The sequence below is a fragment of the Manis javanica genome, chromosome 3 (genome assembly GCF_040802235.1).
Source record: "Manis javanica isolate MJ-LG chromosome 3, MJ_LKY, whole genome shotgun sequence".
NCBI classification, from domain to species: domain Eukaryota; kingdom Metazoa; phylum Chordata; class Mammalia; order Pholidota; family Manidae; genus Manis; species Manis javanica.
In genome coordinates, this window is record NC_133158.1 from 38,239,299 (window position 1) to 38,263,606 (window position 24,308).

General features: G+C 48.8%; 1 protein-coding gene across 3 annotated transcripts; it reads right to left on the bottom strand.

The window, feature by feature from the left end:
* Positions 1–91: 91 nt before the first annotated feature.
* CHST13 (carbohydrate sulfotransferase 13) lies at positions 92–23,765 on the bottom strand. Of its 3 annotated transcripts, XM_073231160.1 has the most exons (4): positions 23,384–23,518; positions 21,943–22,118; positions 6,887–6,969; positions 92–1,691 (listed from the first exon to the last, which is right to left on the bottom strand). In XM_073231160.1, exons 3-4 carry the CDS (start codon positions 6,905–6,907, stop codon positions 846–848), a joined length of 867 nt encoding a protein of 288 aa, XP_073087261.1. In that variant the 5' UTR covers positions 6,908–6,969; positions 21,943–22,118; positions 23,384–23,518; the 3' UTR covers positions 92–845. The 3 variants fall into 3 exon arrangements, with proteins under 3 accessions (XP_073087261.1, XP_073087262.1, XP_073087260.1); XM_073231161.1 differs by lacking the exons at positions 21,943–22,118; positions 23,384–23,518 and adding an exon at positions 23,611–23,765; XM_073231159.1 differs by lacking the exon at positions 21,943–22,118 and having other exon boundaries at positions 23,384–23,561.
* Positions 23,766–24,308: the final 543 nt, after the last annotated feature.

Consider the following 24,308-nt stretch of genomic DNA (forward strand, 5'->3'; position numbering starts at 1 on the left):
GCTCAGAGATGAGACAGAAAGTGAGACATCCAAGATCAGACAGCCCCATGCCCTAGAGCAAATGGCAAGATGAAGCGGAGAAACTCTAACCTGTTAGAAAGTAACAAAACATTTATTTCAAAAAGGAGCATTTCCAGCTCACCAATGTCCTATAAAACCTGCCACCATGTCGCATGCTGGGCTCTGTGGGCACACACAGATCACCTAGTATCTGTCCAGACTGAGATCAGGGGTGTGTCCAGGGCAGGGCCAGGGGGCAGAGGTGACCTCTCTTGTGTATTGCAGAATGGAAAGGAGCACAAGGCTGGCTCCTGTGCTGTGCCTACAGACAAGGGGGCACCTAGCCTGAGTCCAGCAAGGGAAGGCTTCTCCCCTGGCCAGTACTGTCCTTAGCAGGGCAGGGGAGGTGGGGAGGCCACTGGGATGGCTACAGGCTGCCCCCAAGCCAGCATTCTGCTCCATGCACCGCAGACAGGTTCAGGGAAGTTGACCCAAAAAGTTGACACTCCCAAATGGCTCCTTACAAACTAAAAAATACCAGTTATTCAGTCCTCCCCTACCCAGGGGTCCTGGAGAAATGCCTGCCAATTGGACCAGTTAGGGAAAGCAAGCAGCAAGTGACAGGCAGGCCAAGGTGTAGAGCCACCTGAGGTGGCTGAGGCCAAACCCGGCCAGGTGTGATGTAGGCCAGGTGGGCTGGCGGAGCTGGGAAGAGCGGGAGCAGTGGAGTCCCAGACGGCAGAACCAGCATCTCCTGGAGGCCGCCATGCACGCATATTCTCCTGCCCCGCCCCGCCCCAGACCTCAGAGCAACCTGGTGGCCGGATTGCCGCCAGCCCTGTGGCCTAGTGCAGCCGCAGGTAGGAGGGGGCGGAGTAGTTGAAGAGCAGGAAGTCCATCCTGTAGAGGTCGAAGAGGCGCCGCTGGTAGAAGGGGCTGATGTCCCGAAAGAGCTGTGCAGCCTGGTCCCGGGATGCAGCCGCCCTGGCCTGGGGCGGCGGCGCGGGGAAGCGCAGGCCGGGCGCGCCCACCAGGCCCAGTACAAAAGCCGCATCCTGGGCCAGCGTCTCGAACTTGCCCACGACGTCGTAGCGCAGGCGGCAGGGGTGGCAGAGCGCGTGGGCGCGCTCCCAGTGCTCGTTGAAGGGCTCCTCGCGGCGCGTGCGCGGGTCCAGCAGGTAGGACAGGAACTCGGCGAAGCGCACGTCGTGGCCGCGGGCCAGCGCGTCGGGGTGTGGACGCGGCCGCAGGCGCCGCACAATGCGCGTGCCGTAGCGCCGCTGGAAGGCCGCGCTGTAGGGCCGCGCGAACTTGTTGCGGTAGGCGGAGGCCAGGCGCTCGAAGGGCTGGCGCACGAAGAGGAAGGCCAGGTAGGCGCGCAGGCGCCGGTTGATCTCGGCAGGGCTGAAGTCGGCCAGCGAGCGCAGGCGGCCTGGCACGTGGGCTTCGTGCGCGGGGATGGCTTGCGGGTCGCCACTGGCGTGGCCGCTCAGTGCAAGCAGCACGCGCTTCCAGTTGGTGCAGGCCACCTTGGGCACGTAGCAGTAGAGCAGGCCGTGCACATCGTCCACCAGCACGTGCCGCAGGTCCTCAGGCCGCAGCAGGCGCTGTCGCCGTGTGTGGCGGCTGCAGGCACGGTGCAGCAGGTCACGCCGCTGTCGATGTACCTCGGCCAGAGCAGTGCGCGGGCCCTGCGGACGACAGGGGTACGCAACAGAGGACGGGTCGGCGCTGCTGGCCCTGCGCCCACCTGATGTAGTGTGCCCAGGGATGTGAGGCTGGGCCAGAGCCATGCGGCGGACAGGAGAGCTGGACTGGAACCAGTGCTACCACCCATCAGTGTGTGACTTGGGGCTCCCGGACCTGAATTCGGGGGGAAGTGAATCCAACCTTATTGAAGCACTTGTTGGGCACTCAGGACGGAGGACTTCCTGATAACAAATATGACGATGTCAGAGTAAGCCTGATAAAGAAGTATGACGTCAGAGTGCTAACCGGGTGCGAATTGAATGCTCACTGTTCACTGAAAGCAGGGTAGTGGATAATAAGAACGGTAGTTTTAATTCCTTATACAGAATCTTTTAGAGAGTGGAAAAATGCAGCCCCTTGCCGGCTATCAGGATATTTTTTGTTCGGTAATAAAATTAGCTAATTCTATATTTATGAATTGTCATGCTCCTTTGGGTCCTGATTTTCTTTTTGTCCCCCAACAGATTCTAATCTCGGTGCCTGGGCAGGTAGCTTGCCCTCACTGAGGCTGCGCATCCTCTGTGAAATAATTACACCCAGCATTTATCTAGCAGGTACCATGTGTCGGGCACCTTGCTATGCACCTTACAAGTCTATGAATTAGGTAGTATTAGGAGGCCTCGGGCCCAACCCCTGCCAGCCTCCCTCAAGCCATGCCAGACCTAGGGCACCATCTCCAGGTATCCCATCCTTTGTTCAAGTTTTTTCTGACCTAAAAAGGGTCCCCAACTCTGAGATTTAACCCTCCAACCCCCTGCCCCTGTCCTTGGTGATTTTTGGTTTAAGAGTTCTTAGGTGAAAAATGTTAATATCTCAAAATTGCACTAAAAGCCTTTAGGATATAATTAAAGAGACGGTAACCGATATTGGTGGGGATGTGGAAGGTAAGGTGGGACAGCTGCTGTGGGGAGCAGAAAGCAGTTCGGCAGCTCCAGAGAAGTGAACACCATCCAGCAGCTGCACCCCTAGTCAGCTGAAACACACGCCATGACAAAACCTGTACAGGAATGTTCACAGCAGTGTTATTTGTAAGAGCCCCAAACTGGAAACGGCCCCAGTGTTCACCAACAGATGAATGGAGAAACAAATGTGGTCTCTCCCTACAATAGAACACGATTCAGCCATAAAAAGGAATGAAGTTCTAGTACATGCTGAAACATGGATGCATTTTGAAAACAGTATGGAACCAGATGGGAAAGGCCACCTGTTGTATGACTCCATTTGTATGAACCGTCCAGAATGGATCCACAGAGACAGAAAGTACATTGATAGTTGGCAAGGGCTGGAAGGATGGAAGGGGAATGGTAATGACTGCTACTGGGTATTGCATTTCTTTTTGGGATGATTAAAGTAGATACTGTTGATGGCTGTGCAGCCTTGTTAATATACTAAAACCTCTGTACTATACACTTTAAAAGAGTGAATTTTATGGTACGTAAGTTAGGTGTCAGTTAAGAAAAAAGCCTTCGGAGTGTTTCCATTCCAGAGGAGATCAAAGCATCGTCTGACCCCCGCCCCCAGTGCCTGGGGGAGAATATGTTAATATTGGGAGTGGTAGGGAGCGGGGAAACAGATGAGGGTGTGTGCATGCTCTTCGGGTGCCTTTCACAGTACCCAGCAGCCATCCAAGACACCTGAAGGGAAGTGCAGAATGACTTACCTGCCCCATTTTGGGTTTAAAAAGGTTGGAGAAGGCAACCTAAGTGTCCATCAGTAAATGAATGGATAAAGAAGATGTGTTATATATACACAATGGAATATTATTCAGCCATGAGAAAGAAAACAAATCCTACCATTTGCAACAACATGGATGGAGCTAGAGGGTATTACGCTCAGTGAAATGAGCAGGATGGAGAAAGACAAGTATCAAACGATTTCACTCATCTGTGGAGTGTAACAACAAAGAAAAAACTAAAGGAACAAAACAGCAGCAGACTCACAGAACCCAAGAATGGACTGACAGTTACCAAAGGGAAAGGGACTGGAGAGGATCGATGGGAAGGGAGGGGTAAGGGGGAAAACGGGGCTTTACGATTAGCACACATAATGTAGGGGGGGACATGGGAAAGGCAGTATATACAGAGAAGACAAGTAATGATTCTATAGCATCTTACTATGCTGATGGACAGTGACTGTAATGGGGTATGTGGGGGGGACTTGATAATGGGGGGAGTCTAGTAATCATAATGTTGTTCAAGTAATTGTACATTAACGATATAAAAAAAATTTTAAGAACAAAAATGTAGGTTTTTATTAGAGAGCAGTTAGATTGGATTTGCTGATTATAAAAAATGTAACAAAAAAGAAAAAAAAAGGTGGAGAAGGAAATTAGAAATGTATGGACGTGTTGAAGGGAGTGTCTCCTGATACCTACTGAAACAGTCACAGAACCCATAAGGCTGGGGTTCGTGCCCAAGTAATTCCAGGTGGGGCTGGGGGAGAAGGGTCTCCATGAACCAGCAAGAGTTAGTTGCTGCTCAGACTGCCACAGGAGCCTGGGGGCTCGCTGTTCCATCCTCTCTACTTCTGTACATGCTTGAATTTTTCAAAATGAAAAGTTAAAGCAAAGAGAGAGAGGACATGCATACCTGTAGGTGAGATTGTGAAAATGTAACAGAGCATCGGGCACTACATATGTGCCTCAGACACTACATACGTGCCTTGTATCTGGCTGGACACACCCGTTCCCTGGTGTAGCAGGGGTAAGGGCCCAGCTCTGCATGGTGCTCTGTTGGAGTATTAAATGCTCTAGCACATGCTTATATTACTTTTTCAAAGTCTCACCATGGGGGTGGCTGCTTAGTTCAGCCACAACTGTGGGGGACCTGAGAGCATTTGGGATACCGTTCCTACCCTCTTGACTCCAGTTCACCTGACTGGCCTCAGAAGCCTGGCCCTGCATGGGTGCCGGGAGAAGGCTGTACCCAGGGGCCCCACAGCCAATCTCTGCTTTCAGCTTTCCGACACCCTCCACGTTTCTTGTGGTAGGGAATGCTGGCCACCCATCTGTCAGTCACCCTCCTTCCTTGCCAGCAGACCCCCATTGTGTTAGGCCTCAGGGAAAGAACCGGTCATGGCAACCTCACACCCTTTCACTAAAGTGATAGTCCACAGGTGGGCATGTGGCCTGGTTCTGGCTAAGGAGATGTAAGGGGAAGTCTGCTGAATGGCTCTCGGGAAAGGCTTTCTTTCAGGACAAAAGTGGGGCCCCTGAAGGAAAAGAAAACCTTTACCCACCCCCTTCCCTTCTACTTGGGATGCTGTCCTGTGAGGTGTCTGGAGCCCTGGCAGTCATCTTGCAACCATGAGGCAATGATGCTGTGGCAGAAATGAACACCAGAGGATGATGGTGGGCAGTGTGTTGCTCCTGTACCATGGGGCTGGTGGTCTCTAAGCGTCTTGACTGTTTTAATGGCTTAAAGGAGCCTCATCAGCTTTTCTGTAGCTTGAAGCCCTATGAGTACCAAGACAGTCAATGCTATTTACATTTCCTGGATGAGAGAAGTGACACTCAGAGGAAATGAATTTGCCTACGACTCCCAAGTAGGGGTGTTGAGACTCCAACTTGGGTCCCTCAGAACCTAGAAGCTGGGGCTCTGTCTGCTGGGCCAGGGATGAATCCTATAGCTACAACCCTTATCCTTTCCCACCCTGGCTGGACTCGGCAGCCTGGATCCTTAGCCTGGCTGTAGTCCTTATGAGCTCTCTGCCTTCTCAGGGTCCTTGGCCTCCCTGTACCTTGGTTTCCTTATCTGTAAACAGTGGTAACAACAGCCTTACAGGGTTGCTGTGAGGACTAAAGAGTTCACAGAACTTGAGTGCCTGGTACATGGTTAGCACTTGTCAGCCAGATTGTGTTTACTACTATCATTTCTCCCGCTGCAAGGTGCTAAGCTTGCAGGGCCTTGATACCTAGCGCTCACTGGGTCCTCAGGGGGTGAGTGGGCTGAGCCAGCCCCATCTGCCCCTCAGAAGCTGTGGAGCTAGTGGCACCTAGGGCCCTGCTGGGAGCCTGGCTTGTCCCCAGCTTGCTCTGTGGCCTGGGGTAAGCCAGTCACCCTCTCTGAAGCAAGGCCTTCCCACCTGCAACCCAAAGGTATGGGTCAGATGAGCCCCCACAGGCTCCTTTAGCTCAGCCCTTGGGCTTCAGTGAGCAGCCACCTACCCAACCCCAGTCTTATCATTCTCCCCAGCTTCAAACCCTCCATGGCTCCCTATTGCCCTTGCCTTTCCTGCCAAGGCAAGCCACTGCCCACCCTGACTCACCTCCCATACTCTCTTCTGTCCTCCACTCACTGCCAGGCACTCACCCCTACTATTTGCTTCTTAACTCCTCCTCTGCAGGTCTCAGCTCCAAAGTCCATTTCTCAGAGGGGAGTCTTCTCCCTCATCTAAACTGGGACCCTCCTGGTAGAGCTCTCGTTGCACCTCATGCTGCTGCTTTAGACACGGACCAGTCACAGGCTGGTGCAGGTGGTGAGGGGAGGATGTCTCCCCACCATGGGACTGTCAGCTGCACGAGATCAGGGATCCAGCTGGCCTGCTTGCTGCTGATCAGCAGTATCCTGAGCGCAGCCCATACAGTAGGTCCCTGACAAAGCTGTCTGAATGGGCGCCTCCGTGCACCTGTTGGGATGTGTGTGAGCCAGGGGCCTGTGGCTCTCAGTGGGGTGTAAGTGTGTGCGTGTGTTTGAGCTGCATGTGGCCCCTGGCAGAAGTGGAGCACGTGGATCCCCAGGCCACCTCTCCAGGTGCTGGGGAACAGTGTGAGGGGCGCTCCCTGGCTGGCTTCCCTATTTCATGAGTTACTAATATTTGGGGGTTCACTTACTATCTCCCCACTACTGTCAGCTCCCTGAAAGCAGACACCAGGTCTGTTTTACTCTGCCTCACACAGTGTGGCTTCCATCTATTGTTGGGTGGATGATGGATGGGTGAGAATTGGGGGGAGACCCCAGAGCTCTCAGCTTGCTGCCAAGATTTGCCTCTGTCCCCTCCACAGACATTCCCTCTCTGACAGAGCCCGGACCTCAGGGGCATCTCTGTGCCCAGGGTGGACTGCAGCCCCCTGACAGGAGAGCTATACTGGGGCTCTCGGGCGAGGGGGGCACCCCTGGGCAGAGATCTGGCCACCTACCTGGTCCAGGTCATAGAGCATCTGCAGGGGACTCCTCCTCTTCCAACCGAGCCAGCCAGAAGCCAGGGCCCCATTTTCAAATGCTGCGGGGCATAAGGACAGAGGCATCACTGCAGCATCAGATGGACTGGCTGTGGCGCTTGTGGGACTCGGCCAACTCACATGGGTCCCTTTTAGCCACCTCTGGGGCTCATTTCCCTGCTGTGTCCCACCTGCCTCAAGGGGGCTTGGCAGAGTGTGGGCAGGCTGACAGGGCCCCTAATCAACCAGGGCGGCGTGCTTGGTATCACTCCTACCCATGTGTCCTGCCTTCCAGGTACGAGGGGATGAGAGGGAAGGAGTTACCACCCACAGCCCTCTGGGAAAGGCCTGACCACCCAACCTCACCTCCCTCCAACTGCCTTCATCAAATGCTTTGCTCCTGCCAGCCCCCTGCCCATGGAGGCCTGAGGGGCTCCCCAAACCGGCTAGCTGTCCAGCCTCCCCAGATCTTGGATGTAAGCAGGCAGAAAGGGCTAGGAAGCAATGGAGGTGGTACAGCCAGGCTGCAGGTCCTCTGGGGACAGCTCCCCAGGTCAGGTGGCCCGCTGAGGACTCCCACAGCAGCCTGTACTTATGCCACCTCATAGTAATGCAGTTTTGGCTGGAAGCCTTTGAGGACAGGGATGCCATCTACCTGTCTCAGTGCTGCATTCCTCAATCTCCTAAAACTGCCAGATTCCACTCAATACATTTATTCTTTTATTTGAAATGTGTTTTAAAGAAATCTTCTTACATATTCAATTATTAGAAATATATTCATAGAAATATCATCAATTTAGGTAAGGATAGGCTCATGACCTTATGCTTCTTGATCACATTTTTCAAATGAATCAAGTATAACACAGTCTTTGAAAAGATCACCAAAACTAGCAAATCTTTAGCTGGATTGACTAATAATGAAAGAATGAAGATTGAAATTACTGGAAACAAGAATTAAAGAAGAGACATCAGTACTGGATCTTACAGAAATAAGAAAGGATTTTAAGAGTATAATATAAACAATTGTACAACAGAAAATTAGATGACATATGAAATGGACAAATTCCTAGAAAGATGTAAATACCTGAAACTAACTCAAGCAGAAATAGAAAATCTAAATTACATATAAAAAGTAAAGAGACTGAGTTAGTAATTTTAAAAAAAATCCCATAAAGAAAATCCCAGGATCAGATGGCTTCACTGGTGAATTTTGCCAAATAGTTACAGAAGAATTAACGCCAATCTCTTCCAAATGCTTCTCCTACTTCCCACACTCTTCCCTCGCCTCCAAAAAGGGGGAGAACACATCTTAACTGAGCATATAAGCCCAGTATTACCCTGATACTAAAACCGGAAAGAGACATCACAAGAAAACTACAGAGCAGTATCTCTTATGAAATAGATGCAAAATATTCAACAAAATACTAGCAAACTGAATCCATCAGCATGTAAAAAGACTAAGTGAGATTTATCTCAGGAATGCAAGGTTGGTACAACATAGAAATATCATTTAAGGGAATACACTACATGATCATCAATACATGCATTGCACAAAAATGAAAAAACATTGCACAAAATCCAATACTCTTTCATGATAAAAACATTAAATGAAGTAGGAATTGAAGGAACTTCATCAAACTGTAAAGGTCTAGGAAAAACCCACAGCTAAATTTAATGCTGAAAAACTGGACACTTTACCTCTAAGACTGAGAACAAGACAAGGGATGCCTACTTTCACCACTTCTCTTCAATGTACTGGAAATTCTAGCCAGGGAATTAAATAAAAAACATCCACGTTGGCAAGGAAAAAGTAAAACTGTCTATTCATAGATTACTTGATTCTATATAACCCCAAGGAATGCACACATTATTAGAACTAATAAATGTAAGTTGTAAAATATAAGTTCAATATACAATAGTCAATTGTATTTCTAAATACTAGTAATGAATAATCAAAAAATGAAAATAAGAAAACATTTCCACTTAAAACAACATAAAAATAAAGTAATAAAAACTGAATTTAACAAAAGAAATGTAAGACATGTCACTGAATACTATAAGAGGTCATTGAAAGAAATTAAAGATCTGAGTGAATGGAAAGCTATCCCACATTCATGGAGTGGGAGACTTAATATTGTTAAGATGGCAATACTCCCCAAATTGATTTACAGATTCAATGCAATCTCTATGAAATTCCAGCTGCCTTTTCTGAAGAAATTGACAACTGATCCTTACATCAGTTTCCTTTCATTTCACCTTTTAAGGTTCCCTTAAGCATTTCTTGTAGGGCAGGTCTAGTGGCCATGAACACCCTCAGCTTCTGTTTATCTGGGAATGTCTTATTTCACCATCACTTTTGAAGGGCAGTTTTGCTAAATATAGGATGCTTGTTCAGCACCTTTTTCTTTGAGCACTTGGAATATATCAGCTCACTGACTTCTGGCTTCCAAAGTTTCTGATGAGACATCTGCTCATAATCTTACTGGGGATCCTTGTATGTGATGAATCACCTCTCTTGCTGCTTTCATGATTCTGTCTTTCCTTTGTCTTTTGAATGTTTGATTACAATGTGCCTTGGTGTGGGCCCTCTGAATTCATCTTATTTGGGATTTCTTGAGCTTCTTGGGTGTTTATATTCATGTCTGTCACGAAATTCAGGAAGTTTCCACTTGTTATTCTTCAGTTATTCCCTTAGCCCTTTCTCTCTGCTCACCTTCTGGTACTCCCACAGCGAGTGTGCCGGTCTGCCTATGCTATCCAACAGGTCCCTTAGGCTCTGTTTACTCTTCTTTTACCTTTCTTTTTTTCTGTTCCTCATATTCAATAATTTCTATTGTCCTATATTCAAGCTCATGGATTCTTTCTTTTCTGCTCCTGTCTTTGAATTCCTCTAGTGAATTTTTCATTTCAGTTACTGTATTATTCAGCTCCAGAGTTTCTTTTGAGTTTTTTTTAAGTTTCTGTTTCTTTATTAATATATTTATTTTGCTCAATAAGATTATGAGCAGATGTCTCATCAGAAATGCTTAAGGGAATCTTAAAAGGTGAAATGAAACTACAGAGTAACTCAAAGTTGCATGGAGAAACAAAGATCTCAATAAAGGTAAATACGTGGGCAATTATAAAAACTAGTGTTATTGTAACAATGGTTTGTAACTGTACTTTCTGTTTTCTGTATGATTTAAGAGATTAGTACATCTAAAGGAAAAAATAAATAATTATTAGCCTAAAATCTAGTATTGTTGTAATTCCAAATCTTGTTTTATACATAACTTAAAGGATTAATGCATTTAAAAATGGTTAGTTTATGTGTTTGGGCACACAATATAAAATGATATCATTATAGAACCTCAACAACTAAAAGAGAGATGGGGACAGAACTCTAAAAAGAGCAGAGTTTTTATGTTATTAAAGTTAAACTTATATAAATTCAAAATGGAGTGTTTTGATTTTAGGATGTTAAATAAAACTCATGATAACCAGAAAGAAAATACTTATAGAATATGCATTTAAAAAGAGAAACAAATTTAAGTATTCACTACAAAAAAAATTGACTAAACACAAAAGTAGACACTAATATAAGAAATGGGGAGCACAAAAGCCACATATATAGAAATAATTAGCAAAATGACAGATGTTCCTCCTGAACAGTAATTATTTTAAATGTAAATGGATTAAACTCTCCAATTAAAAGAGAGAAGTTGGCAGAATTGATAACAACACATGACCCAACTCTGTGTGGTGTGTATAAGAGACCCTTGAGACCCAATGACACAAACTAGTTGAAAGTGAAAGGATGGACAGAAGGTATTCCAAGAAAATAGGAACCAAAGAGAGTAAAGGTGGCTATACTAATATCAGATGAAATAGAATTTAAATCAGAAAGTCTTATGAGACAAAGAAGAATATTAAATATTAATAAAGGTTTGATACAGCAAAAAGAACAGTCATAAACATTTACTTACCTAATGGCAGACCATTAAAATACATGAAACAAAAACTGACAGAACAGAAGAGAGAAATAGTTCTACAATAATAGTCAGAGACTTCAATAGCCCCTCATGATAGTGGGTAGGATAGAACAACCAGGAGATAAGTAAGGAGACAGAAGACTTACACAATGCAAAAAAACAAGTAGATCTAATAGACATATTCATGATTCTTGACCCAACAACAACTTACACATTCCTTTCCAGTTCATGTGGATCATTTTCCAGGATAGATCACATGGTAGGCCACAGATTGTCACAAAAGATTTTTAAATATATATATTATTATACAAAGTATCTTTTCTGACCACAAGTTAGAAGTGAAAAATGGAAATTTCAGAAATTTGTGGAAATTAAAAAACACACTGATCAAAGAAGAAATCACAGGGATGGGAAATTAGAAAATACTTAAGTATTTCTTCTCTGTGGTCAGAGAAGATACTTGCAGAAAATATTTAGAAATGAAGATGAAAATGCAGCATTCCAAAACTTATGGGATGCAGTGAAAGCAGTGTTATGGAGAAAATTTAGAGCTGTAAATGCTTACATTAAAAAACAAGAAAGATCTCAAATCAGTGACCTAAACTTACAGCTTAAGGAACTAGAAAAAGAAAATAATATGCCAAAGCCAGCAGGAATAAGGAAATATTAAAGATTAGAGTACAAATAAATGAAACAGAGGATAGAGAAAATTAATGAAACCAAAAGTTGGTACTTCAAAAAGATCAACAAAATTGACAATCTTTTAGCTAGATGGACCAAGAATAAAGAAGACTCAAATTACTAAAATCAAAATGTAAAATGAAAGTGGGGACATTACTATTGACTTACAGAAATAAAAAAGATTACAAGACAGTACTATGATAAATTGCATGCCAGATAAATTGGATTGGATTACCTAGATGACATAGAAAAATTCCCAGAAACACAAAACCTGTTGAGACTTAATCACAAATAGAAAATCTGAACAGATTTACAATTAGTAAAGAGATTGAATCAGTAATCATCCCTGCTCCTGATGAGCTCACTCATGGATTCTATCAAACATTTAAAGAAAAACTAATACCAATCCTTCTCAAACTTTTCCAAAAATTATAGAGTGTGGAACACTTCCTAACTCATTCTATGAGGCCAGCATAACACTGATAAAAAAAGCCAGACAAAGATCTTAAAAGAAGGAAATCTTGCCATTTGCAACAATGTGAAAGAGCCTAGAGTGTATCATGTTAAGCAAAATAAGTCAGATAGAGAAAGACAAATACCATATGCTATAACTTATATGTGAAATCTAAAAAAACAAAAATAAGCAAGCAAAATCAAAATCCTTAAATACTGACAACAGACTGCTGGTTACCACAAGGAGGGGAGTGGAGGGATGAAGGGGATAAAGAGATACAAACTTCAAGTTATAAAATGAATTAGTCATGGGAATGGAAGTACAAAATAGAGAATATAACCAGTATTATTGTAATATCTTGGTATGGTAATGGGGTAACTATGATGAGCATTTGGTAATGTATATAATTATTGGTCATTAGGTAGTATACCTGAAACCAATATAATATTGTATATCAACTATATCCCAATAAAAAAACTGCAAAAGAAAGGTATTACAAGAAAAGAAAGCTACAATATCCCTTATAAACATTGATGCAAAAATCCCTCCATAAAATGCTAGAAAACTGAATACATCAGCATATTAAAAATATTATACACCCATGACTGGGTGGGATTTATTCCTGGACTGCAAGGATGGTTCAGCACATGAACATCAATCAGTGTTGGGTACCACACTGACAGGATGAAGGGAAAAGCCACATCATCATTTCATGGGATGCCTAAAAAGCATTTGACAAAATTCAACGCACTTTCACGATAAAATCCCTCAAAAACAAGGAATAGAAGGAAATTAACCTTTACATAATATAAGCCATATATGAAAACTCTGTAGTAAACATAATACTTCATGGTGAGACTAAACGCTTTTTCCTCCAAGATCAGGAACAAGGATGCCCACTTTTGCCACTTCTATTAAACATAATACCAGAAATTCCAATCAGAGCGATTAGTCAAGAAAAAGACATAAAAGACATCTAAGCTGGAAAAGAAGTGGTAATATTACCTGCTTGCAGATGAGATTATCTTAAATGCAGAAAGCCTTAAAGACTACACAGAAAAAAATGGTTAGAAGTAGTAAATGTTTACCATAGTAGCAGATACAAAGTCCACACACAAAAATCAGTTGCATTTCTCTACAGAAGCAATGAACAATATGAAGAGGAAATTTCAAAAGTAATTCCATTAAAATTAGCATCAGAAGGAAGGAAATACTTAGGAATTAACTTAATTAAGAAGACAAAAGACTTGTACAATGAAAATCACAAAACTTTGCTGAAAGAAATTCAAGAAGACCCAGAGAAACGAAACATCCCATCTCACAGACTGGAAGACAGGATTGCTGAAACGTCAGTTCTTCTCAAAATGGTCTGCAGATCCAGTGGAATCCCTGTCAAAATTTCAATGACATTTTTTGCAGTAATAGAAAAAAACCATCCTAAAATTTATATGGAATCTCAAAGAACTTCAAATAACCAAAACAGTCTTGAAAAAGAAGAACAAAATGGAGGACTCACACCTCCTGATGTCCAGAGTCACTACAAAGCCACAGTCACTAAAACAGTGTGCCAGTGTCGTAACCAGATGCGCAGACCAATGGAACAGACAGAACAAAGGTCCCAGAAATAAACACTTCCATATGCCATGAAATGACTTTTGACAAGGGTGCTAAAACTATTCATTGAGGAAAAGAGAGCCTTTTCAACAAACAGTGCTGTAAAAACTGAGTATCTACAAGCAAAAGAATGAATTTGGATCCTTACCTTATATCATATACAAAAATTCACTCAAAATGGATCAAAGACCTAAATGTAAGACCTACAATAATAATACTCTTAGAAGAAAACACAGGACAAAAACTTCCTAATTTGGATTTGGCAATGATTTTTTGGATACAGGTAATAAAAGGAAAAGTAGGTAAACTGGCCTTCATGAAATTTTTAAATTTGGTGCACCAAGACACCATCCACAGGGTAAAAGGCAACCCACAGAACAAGAGAAAATATTTGCAGATTATGTACTTGTCAAGGGATATAGAGAACTCCTAAAATCAACAAGAACACCCAATTCAAAAATGGGCAAAGGACTTGAACAGATATTTTTCCAAAGAAGGTATGCAAATGGCCATTTGAAAGGATGTTTGAAATCCACAGGAAAGGACGCTCAACGCATAATCACTAGGGAAATGCAAGTCAAAACTAAAATGAGACACCACCTCACACCCATCATTATAGCTAGAATGGAAAAAACAACATGCATTGGTAGGGATGTGGAGAAACTGCAACTTCTGTGCACTGTTGGTAGGAATGCACAATGGTACAGCTGCCATGGAAAACAGTATGGAGGGTCCTCCAAGAAAGAGAATACTTGTATGACTGAGCTACTCCACTTCTGCGTTCATATCCAAAAGAGCTGGAAGCAGGGTGCTGAAAAGATGTTTGCACACCCATGTTCATAGCAGCTTATTCACAATGGCTAAAACACAGATGCAATTCAAGAGTCCATCAGTAGATGAATAGATAAGCAGAATGTGGTCTAGACATACAATGAGTATTATTCAGCCTTGAAAAGCTGTGCCTCTGACACAGGCTATAACATTAATGAACTTTGAGGACATTATGTTCACAGTGAAATAAGCCAGCCACAAAGGACAAATAGTCTATGATCCACTTCTATTAGGTACCTAAAGTGCTCAAATTCTTAGGGACAGAAAGTAGAATGGTGGTTGGCAGGGGAGTGGGGAGAAGAGAAGAGGGAACTGGTGATGGATGACAGTGATGGTCGTATAATAACATCAATGTACTCAATACCACTGAACTGTGCAGTTAGAACTCATTAAGGTGGTAAGTTTCATGTTATGTGTATTATACCACAATAACAAAAATTGGAAAAAAAAGTTAAGTATAGAGTTACGCTATGACCTAGCAATTCCACTCCTAGATATATGCCCAGGAAAACTGAAAACACATTCATATAAAAACTTATGCACAAACATTCCTGTCAGTATAATTTATAATAAGCAGAAAGAAATAATGCAAATGTCTATCAGCTGAAGAATGGATAAATACTGTGGCATTTCATGCAGTGGAATATTATTCAGCCATGAAAAGGAATGGGGTGCTGATACATGCTACAATGTGACTGAACCTTATAACCTTATGTTAAGTAGAAGAAACCAGATTCAAAAGGCCACATATTGCTTGATTCCATCCCACAAAATGTCCAGAATGGGCAAGTCCATAGAGACAGAAAATAGACTAGTGGATGCCAGGGGCTTGGGAGGGGGAAGGCACTGGGGAAATGGAGGGACTGCTAATGGCTAATATTCTGGAATCCTCCAGTGGTGATGTCACACAACTTCTGAACATGCTAAAAACCACTGGATTGTACACTTTAAAAAAGTGTATTTTATGGAATGAGAATTATATTTCAGTAAGAACAAATAAACAAAAATATTGATCACAAAAAAGAATATATCCAAGGACATTTTATGTAAATCTAGTTTACCAATTTTCTTAATGGCTATCTTAATATATTCTTGATTTTATTGAATATTGAATGGTCATAAGAAGAATATCTTCAAGAATTCAGGATCGTATGAGAAAAAAATATACTGACAAGAAAAATGAATGTTTCTGTGACCCTTGGCTTTCGACTAAATGAAGACTCTTAAAGGGCTGCCAAGAAGAATGCAGCTCACTCCTGAACCACATGGGGGCACTTCTATGTGGACTTTTTTCAATAAATACATTGGAAAATATTTTGGAGATTCGTGACAATTCGAAAAACTTTTCTTTTCTCTAGATTATGTTAGTGTAAGAATACAGTATATAATACATAAAACAAAATATATGACTGTCGACTGTCTATGTCATCAGTGAGGCTTCTGGTCAACAGAAGCTAGTAGTAGTTAAGTATTTTGGGAGTCAAATCAAGTTCAATGCCCCTGACCCCTGCATTGCTCAAGGGTCAACTGTATATTCATTGCAAAGATTCAAGTTTTCCTTTAGACAAGTTTTCGGTGAACAAATAAACTTGGAAGATCTGATCTGTCGACAAACTGACCATGCGCAGTGGTTCTCAAACTTAAGCATGTGTGGGGGTCTGTGAAAACACAGAGTGCCCGGCCCCACACCCAGGGGTTCTGGCCCAGCAGGTCTGGAGTGGGGCTCACGAACCTGCATGTCTAACGGTTCCCAGGTGACACTGTTGCTGCAGGTCCGGGTGCACACTCTGAGAACCACTGCACTAGAGCAATGCCTGGCAGAGGTTGGTTGAATGAATGATGAATGACAGCCAGACTGGCCTGGCCCTGGCCTCCAGAACCCTCTGTGTGCACCTGGAGCCCGCTGTCCAGGGCCCGTGCTATGCCTCCGGCAGCTGCAGGCTCCTTCCCCATCCAGTGTCCCCAGAACAAGGCCTGTGACCAGGGCACGTGAATGAGATAAGGCCCTCAGGGCCTGCCGGTGTCTTGGCATTCATCAGAAGTCCCACTACTTGAACGTCTGTCTCCTGGCAGCTGGACGTGTCCTGGGAATGCCACTATCATTAGGAAATGAGCTGAAGGGAATGGGCCGCAATGTCAGCTGGCCCCTCAGAGTGCAGGGAGTCCCCAGGCCTGGGGCTGGCAGGGCTGCGGGCACCTGGTTAGCACAGCACCTCTCACCCCGGGGTGAGGTGTCCTTCTCACCCCTCTGCAGATGTGCCACCCAGTGACGAGCTCTCCTCGGAGCCACAGTGGGGGTGGAGGAAGGGCTGGTGCCCGCCAGGGCACAGAATGAGGAGCCCCCTGATAGTGAAGCAAACCTAACCCTGTATTTACCGAGGGCCCCGTATCTTGCAGGCACCCAGCCTCCTGCAAAGACTAACCCTTGCATGGGGCCTCATATTTCCTGGCCAGACCACAGCCTGCAAGAACGTGGGTCTATCCCAGACCCCAGGGCCCAGTGGGTGGAGAGCAAGAGGGAGCAGGTACCAGAAAGCAGCCCAGAATAGCTGTGGCTTGTGATTACAGGGCTGGAGAGCCCCCGCCCAGCCCCACCCCTGCCCACTGCACAGATCACAGAGCCCAAGGCTCTGAGGGATGGTCAGGTGGCCATGGTTGGGGACAGAGGGGTTTAGGAGGGTCGGAAGGAGACCGTCCCCAAGATCCATGGACTCAGCCTCCCGCTCTGGTTAGCTGCAGGCTAGGGCTCTGAGGGTAGGGCTGGCCCCAAACAGGGCCACACTGGGGCATCCCCCAGCCTCCACTCCATTTTCCCAAGTCCCTCTGCCCCCCAGCCCTCCACAGATTCCAGGCCGCAGGCCCTGTGAGTGGCCAGGGAGCGGCTGGGCCAGCCCAGAGGCCACAGGCAAAACCACAGCAGGACTTCTGCTTTGGGAAAGAAAACAAAAATATCAGGAGACTACGCGGAGAGGGGGAGGGAGGTGCCAAGACAGGCAGACAGAGACAAAGAGGGCCGCACACAACAGGGCTGGAGGCCAGGACCTGGGGGCAGAACAGCCGCCAAAGAGCTGGACTCCTGAAATAGCTCAAAGCAGCCAACCGCCTGTGCAGTGGGGGGGAGCAAGGGGCTGAGCTGCTGACATCTGGGGGGGCCAGGTCAGGCAGCCCTGGACTCGAGGGCCAGCCACGGTGCCAGCCAGTGGGCCAGTGTGCAAACCAACCTGACACCCGCGGCACCCGCTGCAGGCGGGCCGGAAGCCCCTAGGAGAGCAGGGCAGTCAGTGGCGGACACAGGGTTTTGGGGGGCAGGGGAGCCAGGCAGGAAGTGCCCCACAGTGTACTCAGTGCTCTGTGCACAACTAGTTTTGTCCCCATTTGACAGCTGGGGACACTGAAGCTCAGAGAGGCAAAGAAACATATGGAGGCCTCACAGCAAGCAAGGGCCCAAGAGACTTGATCTCAGGACATGGCGTGTGTGTACTCATTGCACCTATCCTGTCTCTCAGACACCCACTCCAACCTGCTTATGAACCCACGCGTTCTCAGAGATCCACAGGCCACGTGGGGAGAAGGACAACAGAAACCGAACTGTCCTTGGAGCAGCCGACCTTACAGGGGGCGGGGTGAGTCGTTATGTGGGCCATTGCGGGGGAGGCACAGTCTGCTAAGCAAAGATGACATGGTTTTGGTTAATAAGTTCTAGCTGGGCACAGTGTTGCAAGACCGGACAGGCAGGAGCCGCCAGGCACTGACTTGCAGGGCCTCCCAGCAGGGGTCTGCCCCACCCCACTCAGTCCCCCCAGGTGACCTGGAGATTGTGGGGTGATCCGTGTGCCCCAGGGTCAGGGACAGTCTCTCCTGGCAACAGGCCCAAGGAGGAACTCGCTGACAATCCCTTCACAAGTGAAAAACAACTTCACCTTTAAAAAGGGAGAGAAATAATCTCTCTTGTATTTAAAATTCAAATTCCATTCACTGAATTCCACAAGCCATGGGGAATGGAACCCTGATCTGGCCAGACATTTCTCAGGTATAGTTCCATCAGCTCTGCCTCCAGAACGATCAGGAAACCTCTCTCCCCCGCCCCTACCATGACCAGCCAGACAACACACACACATCTAGCTCCTCCCTGGCTGTCAGCCCAGGACAAGTCCCATCTGCTCTGCTGAGGACAACCGCAGGAGTCTCCTTACCTGGATCCTATTTCTATTCCCTCTACTTTGGTGATTTAAAAACCTGCATGGCTTCCCACTAACTGACAGTCCCTTTCCAGGGCCCCTGCAGGCGCACCTGTCCCCTACACCCTGCCCACCTCCACAATGGCCTTCCTGTAGATCAGTGAACACATTAGGTGTGTCCCCACCACAGGGCCTTTGCACTAATTGTTCCTTGCACCTGGAACACTCCTACAAAATTTTTTTACTTTAGGGTAAATTAGGGTAAATACTTCTTGTTGTTCAGATCTCAATTCAAATATGCCCTCAGGAAAGAGGGCCTCTCCCATGAACAGCACCACACACCAGGATCTTTCCCAGCCTCTCCCTTCAATTTATTCACAATGCATATTACTGCTGAAACAATCCCATTTGTGTATTGGTTGAGGTGTGGCTGTCCCTCTGGAAGAGCAGCTTTGTAGGGAAGGGGACTGTCTTCTTCTCTTGTAATCCCTGTACCTTACTTAATGTCAGTGAATATTTATTTAAAGACTGATGGCCCCTTGTGGCCATAGGGAGATCACCCCACTCCTAACCTCCCATGCAAAGCCACCCATGACTGGACCCCAATTTATGATACATTTCTGGTTTCCACTCCACAGTTCCCTCATGAACTCTGAGCTCCTCCCGTAGCACACCCCTTGACACAACAGGCCAGCTCAGCCCTGCCTGCTTTTGTGTGTGCCATTCCCTCTGCACGCAGTGTCCTTTCCCCATTTTCCCACCTGGTTATGCAGCCTTCAAAGCCCAACCCAAATATCCCTGCCCTATAGAGTGGAAGGCATAAGTGTTTGGGATTTAGACTAGGATTTAAATTCTGGCCCCCACATTTCCTAGCTGGTAACCTTCCTGACTCCTTCCCCAGTTCTAGCCCTCACCAACAAGGGAGGGAGCCCCCCAGAGAACAGCATCTTGCTGAGGACAGCCCAACTCAGGCCAAGAAAGCAACTCATTTCCTTTCTCCTGATCTTACAGGAGATCCCTTTCTCTACAAAATGGGATTACCAACCCCTTCTTTGGCTTGCTGTCCATCTTGCTAGCTGCCCTTTCTCATGGTGCTCTGGAGGCCTGCCCGGTGCCTCTGAGCCCTGCACCCCTGGCAGTAGCTGAGAAAGGACAGTAGTGTGGTGAGCATCGATTGACTTGGCTGCCAGCAGCCACTCCCCCTCCTTTTGCTAGCCCACAGGATTTCCCTCCATGAACAAACCCGCTTACGTTGGTCCATGGGGTTCTCGTAGGCTCCCGCCTCCCACAGCTGCTGGGATAGGCACGTGACAAGGTCTGGCCAAGCACAGCATTCCATCCCTTCCTGCCACAGTGGTTGGCTCAGAGGTGGGTACCATTTGGCCCAATCCAAGCCAGTGAGACACATCCTTGGGACTCTGGCTGGAACTGTCAGTAGGGGAGTCCTCCCTTTTGGCTGCAGGAGCCGAGAGTGAGGCCTCCAAAGAGAAAAGCCAAACCTAGAGCCAGAGATGTGGTTTGAGCCCCTGAATCCATCCATGCCTGGAGGCAGACACATCCGGCCTACACGGCCTCCTTCCTCCTGGAGACACTTCAGGAAGGAGGTGGGGGAGGCCACCCTTGGGCCTCGGGCAGGAAGTGCTGGCCTCTCAGGGAAGGGATGTGGCCTGGAGGAAGAGGAGGGCAGTGACAGCCCAGAAAGGGGGGACAGCCCTGGGAACAAGTGCCCCTGTCCGACCTTGTTCTACACCCTCCCCTCTCTCTCTGGAAGCCCAGGGTCCCCGAGAAGCAGACAAGGCCCAGTCACCCTGGCTCTGAAACACCCGTGACCTCCAGCGTGGGGAAAGATGTTCAGCCCCTGTGACCCCTGGAGGGGACGCAAGGTCAGCATGGAGTGGGGGTAGGCTCCAGCACCCCGCAACAAGGCCCTTACAGACCAGCCAGAGTGGACAGTGTGCTCTCCCTGGGTGTACCTCTCAGGGCAGAGGATGCAGACTGGAGATTGGGGTTTCTAATGTTAAAAACGTAAGCTCTATGAGGGCAGGGACATTAGTAAGTTTTGTTCCCAGACCTAGGCAGATGCTGGCATGAGCAGATGACCAGGAATAGGTGGTCCACAGTGTTACACAGAGGCACAGTCATCATGCCCAGGTGCAGACACAGAGGAGGCAGGAGTGAGGGGGAGTCACAGTGGGGCTACCACTGGGGTAGAGGGTGGGCGCTGAAGGCAGCAGTGTCCTGGGCAGCTGTCCCACCTTCCCTGGCATCGTCCTCATGCCCAGGGCCTGGAGCACTAGGCCTACGTTGTTGGGGTCCCCGGGTGCTGAGGGGTGCTGGGTGGCTGCCCAGACCTCACTCACCCCCACTACTAAAGGGCAGCAGGAGACTTCAGGGGTCCCCTGCCCAACTTGTGGCAACACCTTCTGCTCTGGAGGAGGGGACAGTGCCAGACTCACTGTCCCTCTGGAGTTAAGAGGCTAGAATTCCTCCAGGCCCTAAACCCTAATCCTGGGCCAGAGTTCCTTAGAGGGCACAAACCTCACCCTTTACCCCTCCCAGCTCAGGGCACAGCTGTGGGGACACACTGGGAGATGCCAAAGGGCTCTACTGAGGCCATTTCTGGAGGCCCTGGACAGTAGGATCCACTTCCAGCAGGCTTGCGTTTCCACCCAGCCGTTGCCCTCCTGTCTGCTGTGTGACTGCAGGCCCATTAGCACAGCCTCACTGGCTTCCAAGGTCAGGGGCTTCAGCTGCCGGCTTGGGAGGCAGAAGAGCCAGCAGTCACTTGGGTAGGTTAGTGTGATTGACCCCTGCTTGTCCAAGGTCATGCTCCAAGCTATAATGGCAGAAAATGCCATGGGGAAAGGGCTGAGTCTAGCAGGAACAGACTCTGTCAGGGGGGAGGGACTGTGCCACAGGAGCTCAGAGACAAGGCCATCCCAGTGTAGGTGCAGGGGCCAGGAGGGGTCTGCCAGACCAGATTTGGAGAGACCAGCCTGCTGGGTGAGAGCCCATGGCCAGGGGTACTCGTGCGGCAGGGCAGCCCAGGTGGGGGTATGGCCTGGGCAACGGCTAGGAAGGGGGCACGTGAGTCACCCCCTCTAGGTTTGCAGGTTTGCAGGAGAGGAGGGAGGACAGGAGAAGCAAAGTGTAGAGGGTGACCAGGACCTTGGTTGGTTTCTCTTCTCAAACCCGGGGAGAGGGGGCAGCAGGAGAACTGTGTCCAGGCGGGGGGGGACGCATACTCCCCCAGACACACACTCATCACGCAGACAGCCACGATCTGTGGGCGCACACCCTACATACCTGGGCCCAGATTCTGTCTGACCTTCTCTCTCCTGGGCTGAGCCCGAGAGCTGGGAGCCACTGTGTCCTGCTGGTTCCAGGTCCTGGGTAAACATTTGTCTTCAAATGACTGAGTGGACAGAGACTGTCATGGCCAGAGATACCAGGACCACACTGTGCAGGGGACACTCACTCCACTAAGACAGGAGAAAACGCGGCATGAACCGGGAGCACCACCCCCAGCTGGTCAGCCAGCCCCCGGAAGGCAGAAGGTGGGGGGGACATGGAAAGACTGACCTCAGCCCCCTCCTTTGGCTTGGGGAGGTGTCCAGGTCTGTGTGACTATGTCCAGATATGGAGGGCACAGGGTGAATGGCCGGTGACTGAGCAGAGCCCTGGTGGGCACTGTGGAGGCCTCCCAAGCCCTGCTCAAGTGGCCCCCAGCCCAACCCTGGCCGCCGGCACAGAGGTTTGCAGGAGACGGGAAGGAGTCCCTCACCCCAGGATGGAAGGAGCAGTGACACCCTTAATGATGACAGCCAGCATGATGAAGAGACTTGGGGCCAAGCACCTTCCGTCTGCCATCTCATTAACTTCACCTCCCCAGAAGCCCTGTACGGAAGAACTTGAGCACCCAATCTTACAGATGGGAGTACTGAGGTCACCCAGCAGGTAAGGCAGTGGAATGACCCTTCTCCACCAACCTAAATCCAGCCGGGAGGGTAAATGCTGTCCCAGAGCAGTGTCCTCTGCTGGGGCCACCCTGACCCACTGTCCACCGTCCCTGCCCACCCCTGGGCGTGGGTACTAACTCCTGTGGTTGCTTACCTCCCCTGAGACCCTGTCTGTGAGGGGGGATCCCAGGGATTCTCACAGAGCCCCCAGGGAGTAGAGGAGAGCAGAGGCTCCCTGCTGCAGCCAACACAGACAGCCAACAGGGCCAGAGGTCAGCAAGGCCACTACCTGGGCCCCTCAAGCTCCAGACCGACTGTAGCCAGCAGGCTAGCCTTCCGCAGCCCACCTCAGCCTCTCTGGCCTCAGTTTCCTCCTTTGTGAAATGGGGAGATGCGAGTGAAGTCTCAGCGCATGCCTGGCCCAGAGCAGATACTGCACTTTGTGGAGTCATGACTGACTGCCTTAGTTTCCCAGAGCAGACCGTAAGGTGGGTGCAAAGGAGCCCAAGTCCACCCCAGTGTGAACCTCAGCGTGGAGCAGAGAGCTCTAGGCAGCAGCACCTGTTGCACCGAGAGACCACCTTCGCTACTGGGGAGCGTCAAGCTCCCCCACCCGTTCGTGTACCCCGACACCCTTGCGGGGAGCTGGGGCGTGGGCGGGGACGTCTAGAGTCTTTCTGGACCCACCCACCTCTATCTCCCCAGCCCAGGAGATAACAGCAGGTGCCCCCAACACGCCGAGGGGTCCGGCAGCCGGTGGGGCGGCGCCCAGCCCGGCAGGCACTCACCCGGGCGCAGGGCGCGGGGCGCGGCGCCCAGGAGCAACAATGCGGCGCCGAAACACGCGGCCGCCAGCAAGCGCCGCGGCCAGCAGCGCCTCCCCATGCCTGGCCCGCGAGCAGGCTGCAGTCGGCGGAGTGCGTCAGGCTCGGGGACCCCAAAGCGGGACGCGCCCCCGGCCCAGCTCTAGCCCCACCCGGGCTCCGCCCCTGGCCCCGCCCCCGGCGGCACGTACCCAAGGGTGCGGCGCGGGGTGCCAGGGCTCTGCTCGCAGAGCAGGCTGTCGGGGCGGCACGGGGAGGTGGGCGAGGCGGGGGGCCGCGGCCTCATCCAAGCTGCACCACCCGCACCCGACCAAGCGGTCAAGCGCAACAGCCGTCCCGGGCGCGAAGGGTGGAGACTGGGCGGAGGGATCCCTGTCCCCGGGAGGCTCCGCCCCCTTCAGTTTGCTCTAGGGGGCCATCCGCCCCCCAAGGCCAAGAAGCCTTGCCAAGGTGGCTGGTCAGCGGGTCATCTGAGGAGTGTCCTGCCTTTTTGAAGTCTCACATGCCAGGAGCTCAGGGGCTGGTTTGGGGCCGCAGATCCCTGTGTGACTCCCCTAGAGCTCCCATCCCCAGTGTCAGGCCTAAGAGTGCCCAGTTCTAACCCCACAGCCACCCCGTAGTCTTGTTTTTCCACAGGTGTCTCCAGGTTCCGCCTGAATCCTGGCTGCTGCAGGTGTGGGCCAGACTCCAGGAGGAGAGGTGGGGGGTCTCAGGTACGTGCTCCCTGCCATCAGGACTGTTGTGCCTCACCTGGTCACCTGCAACTGCTCCAGACTCCAGATGAGCCCTCGGAAGTCGCTGAGGACTCCTGTGTGGTGAGAGTGAAGTCCAGCCTTTAAAGATCAACACATCCAGCTAGCCCTGTGGGGTGATCAGGCCTGACCCCAGC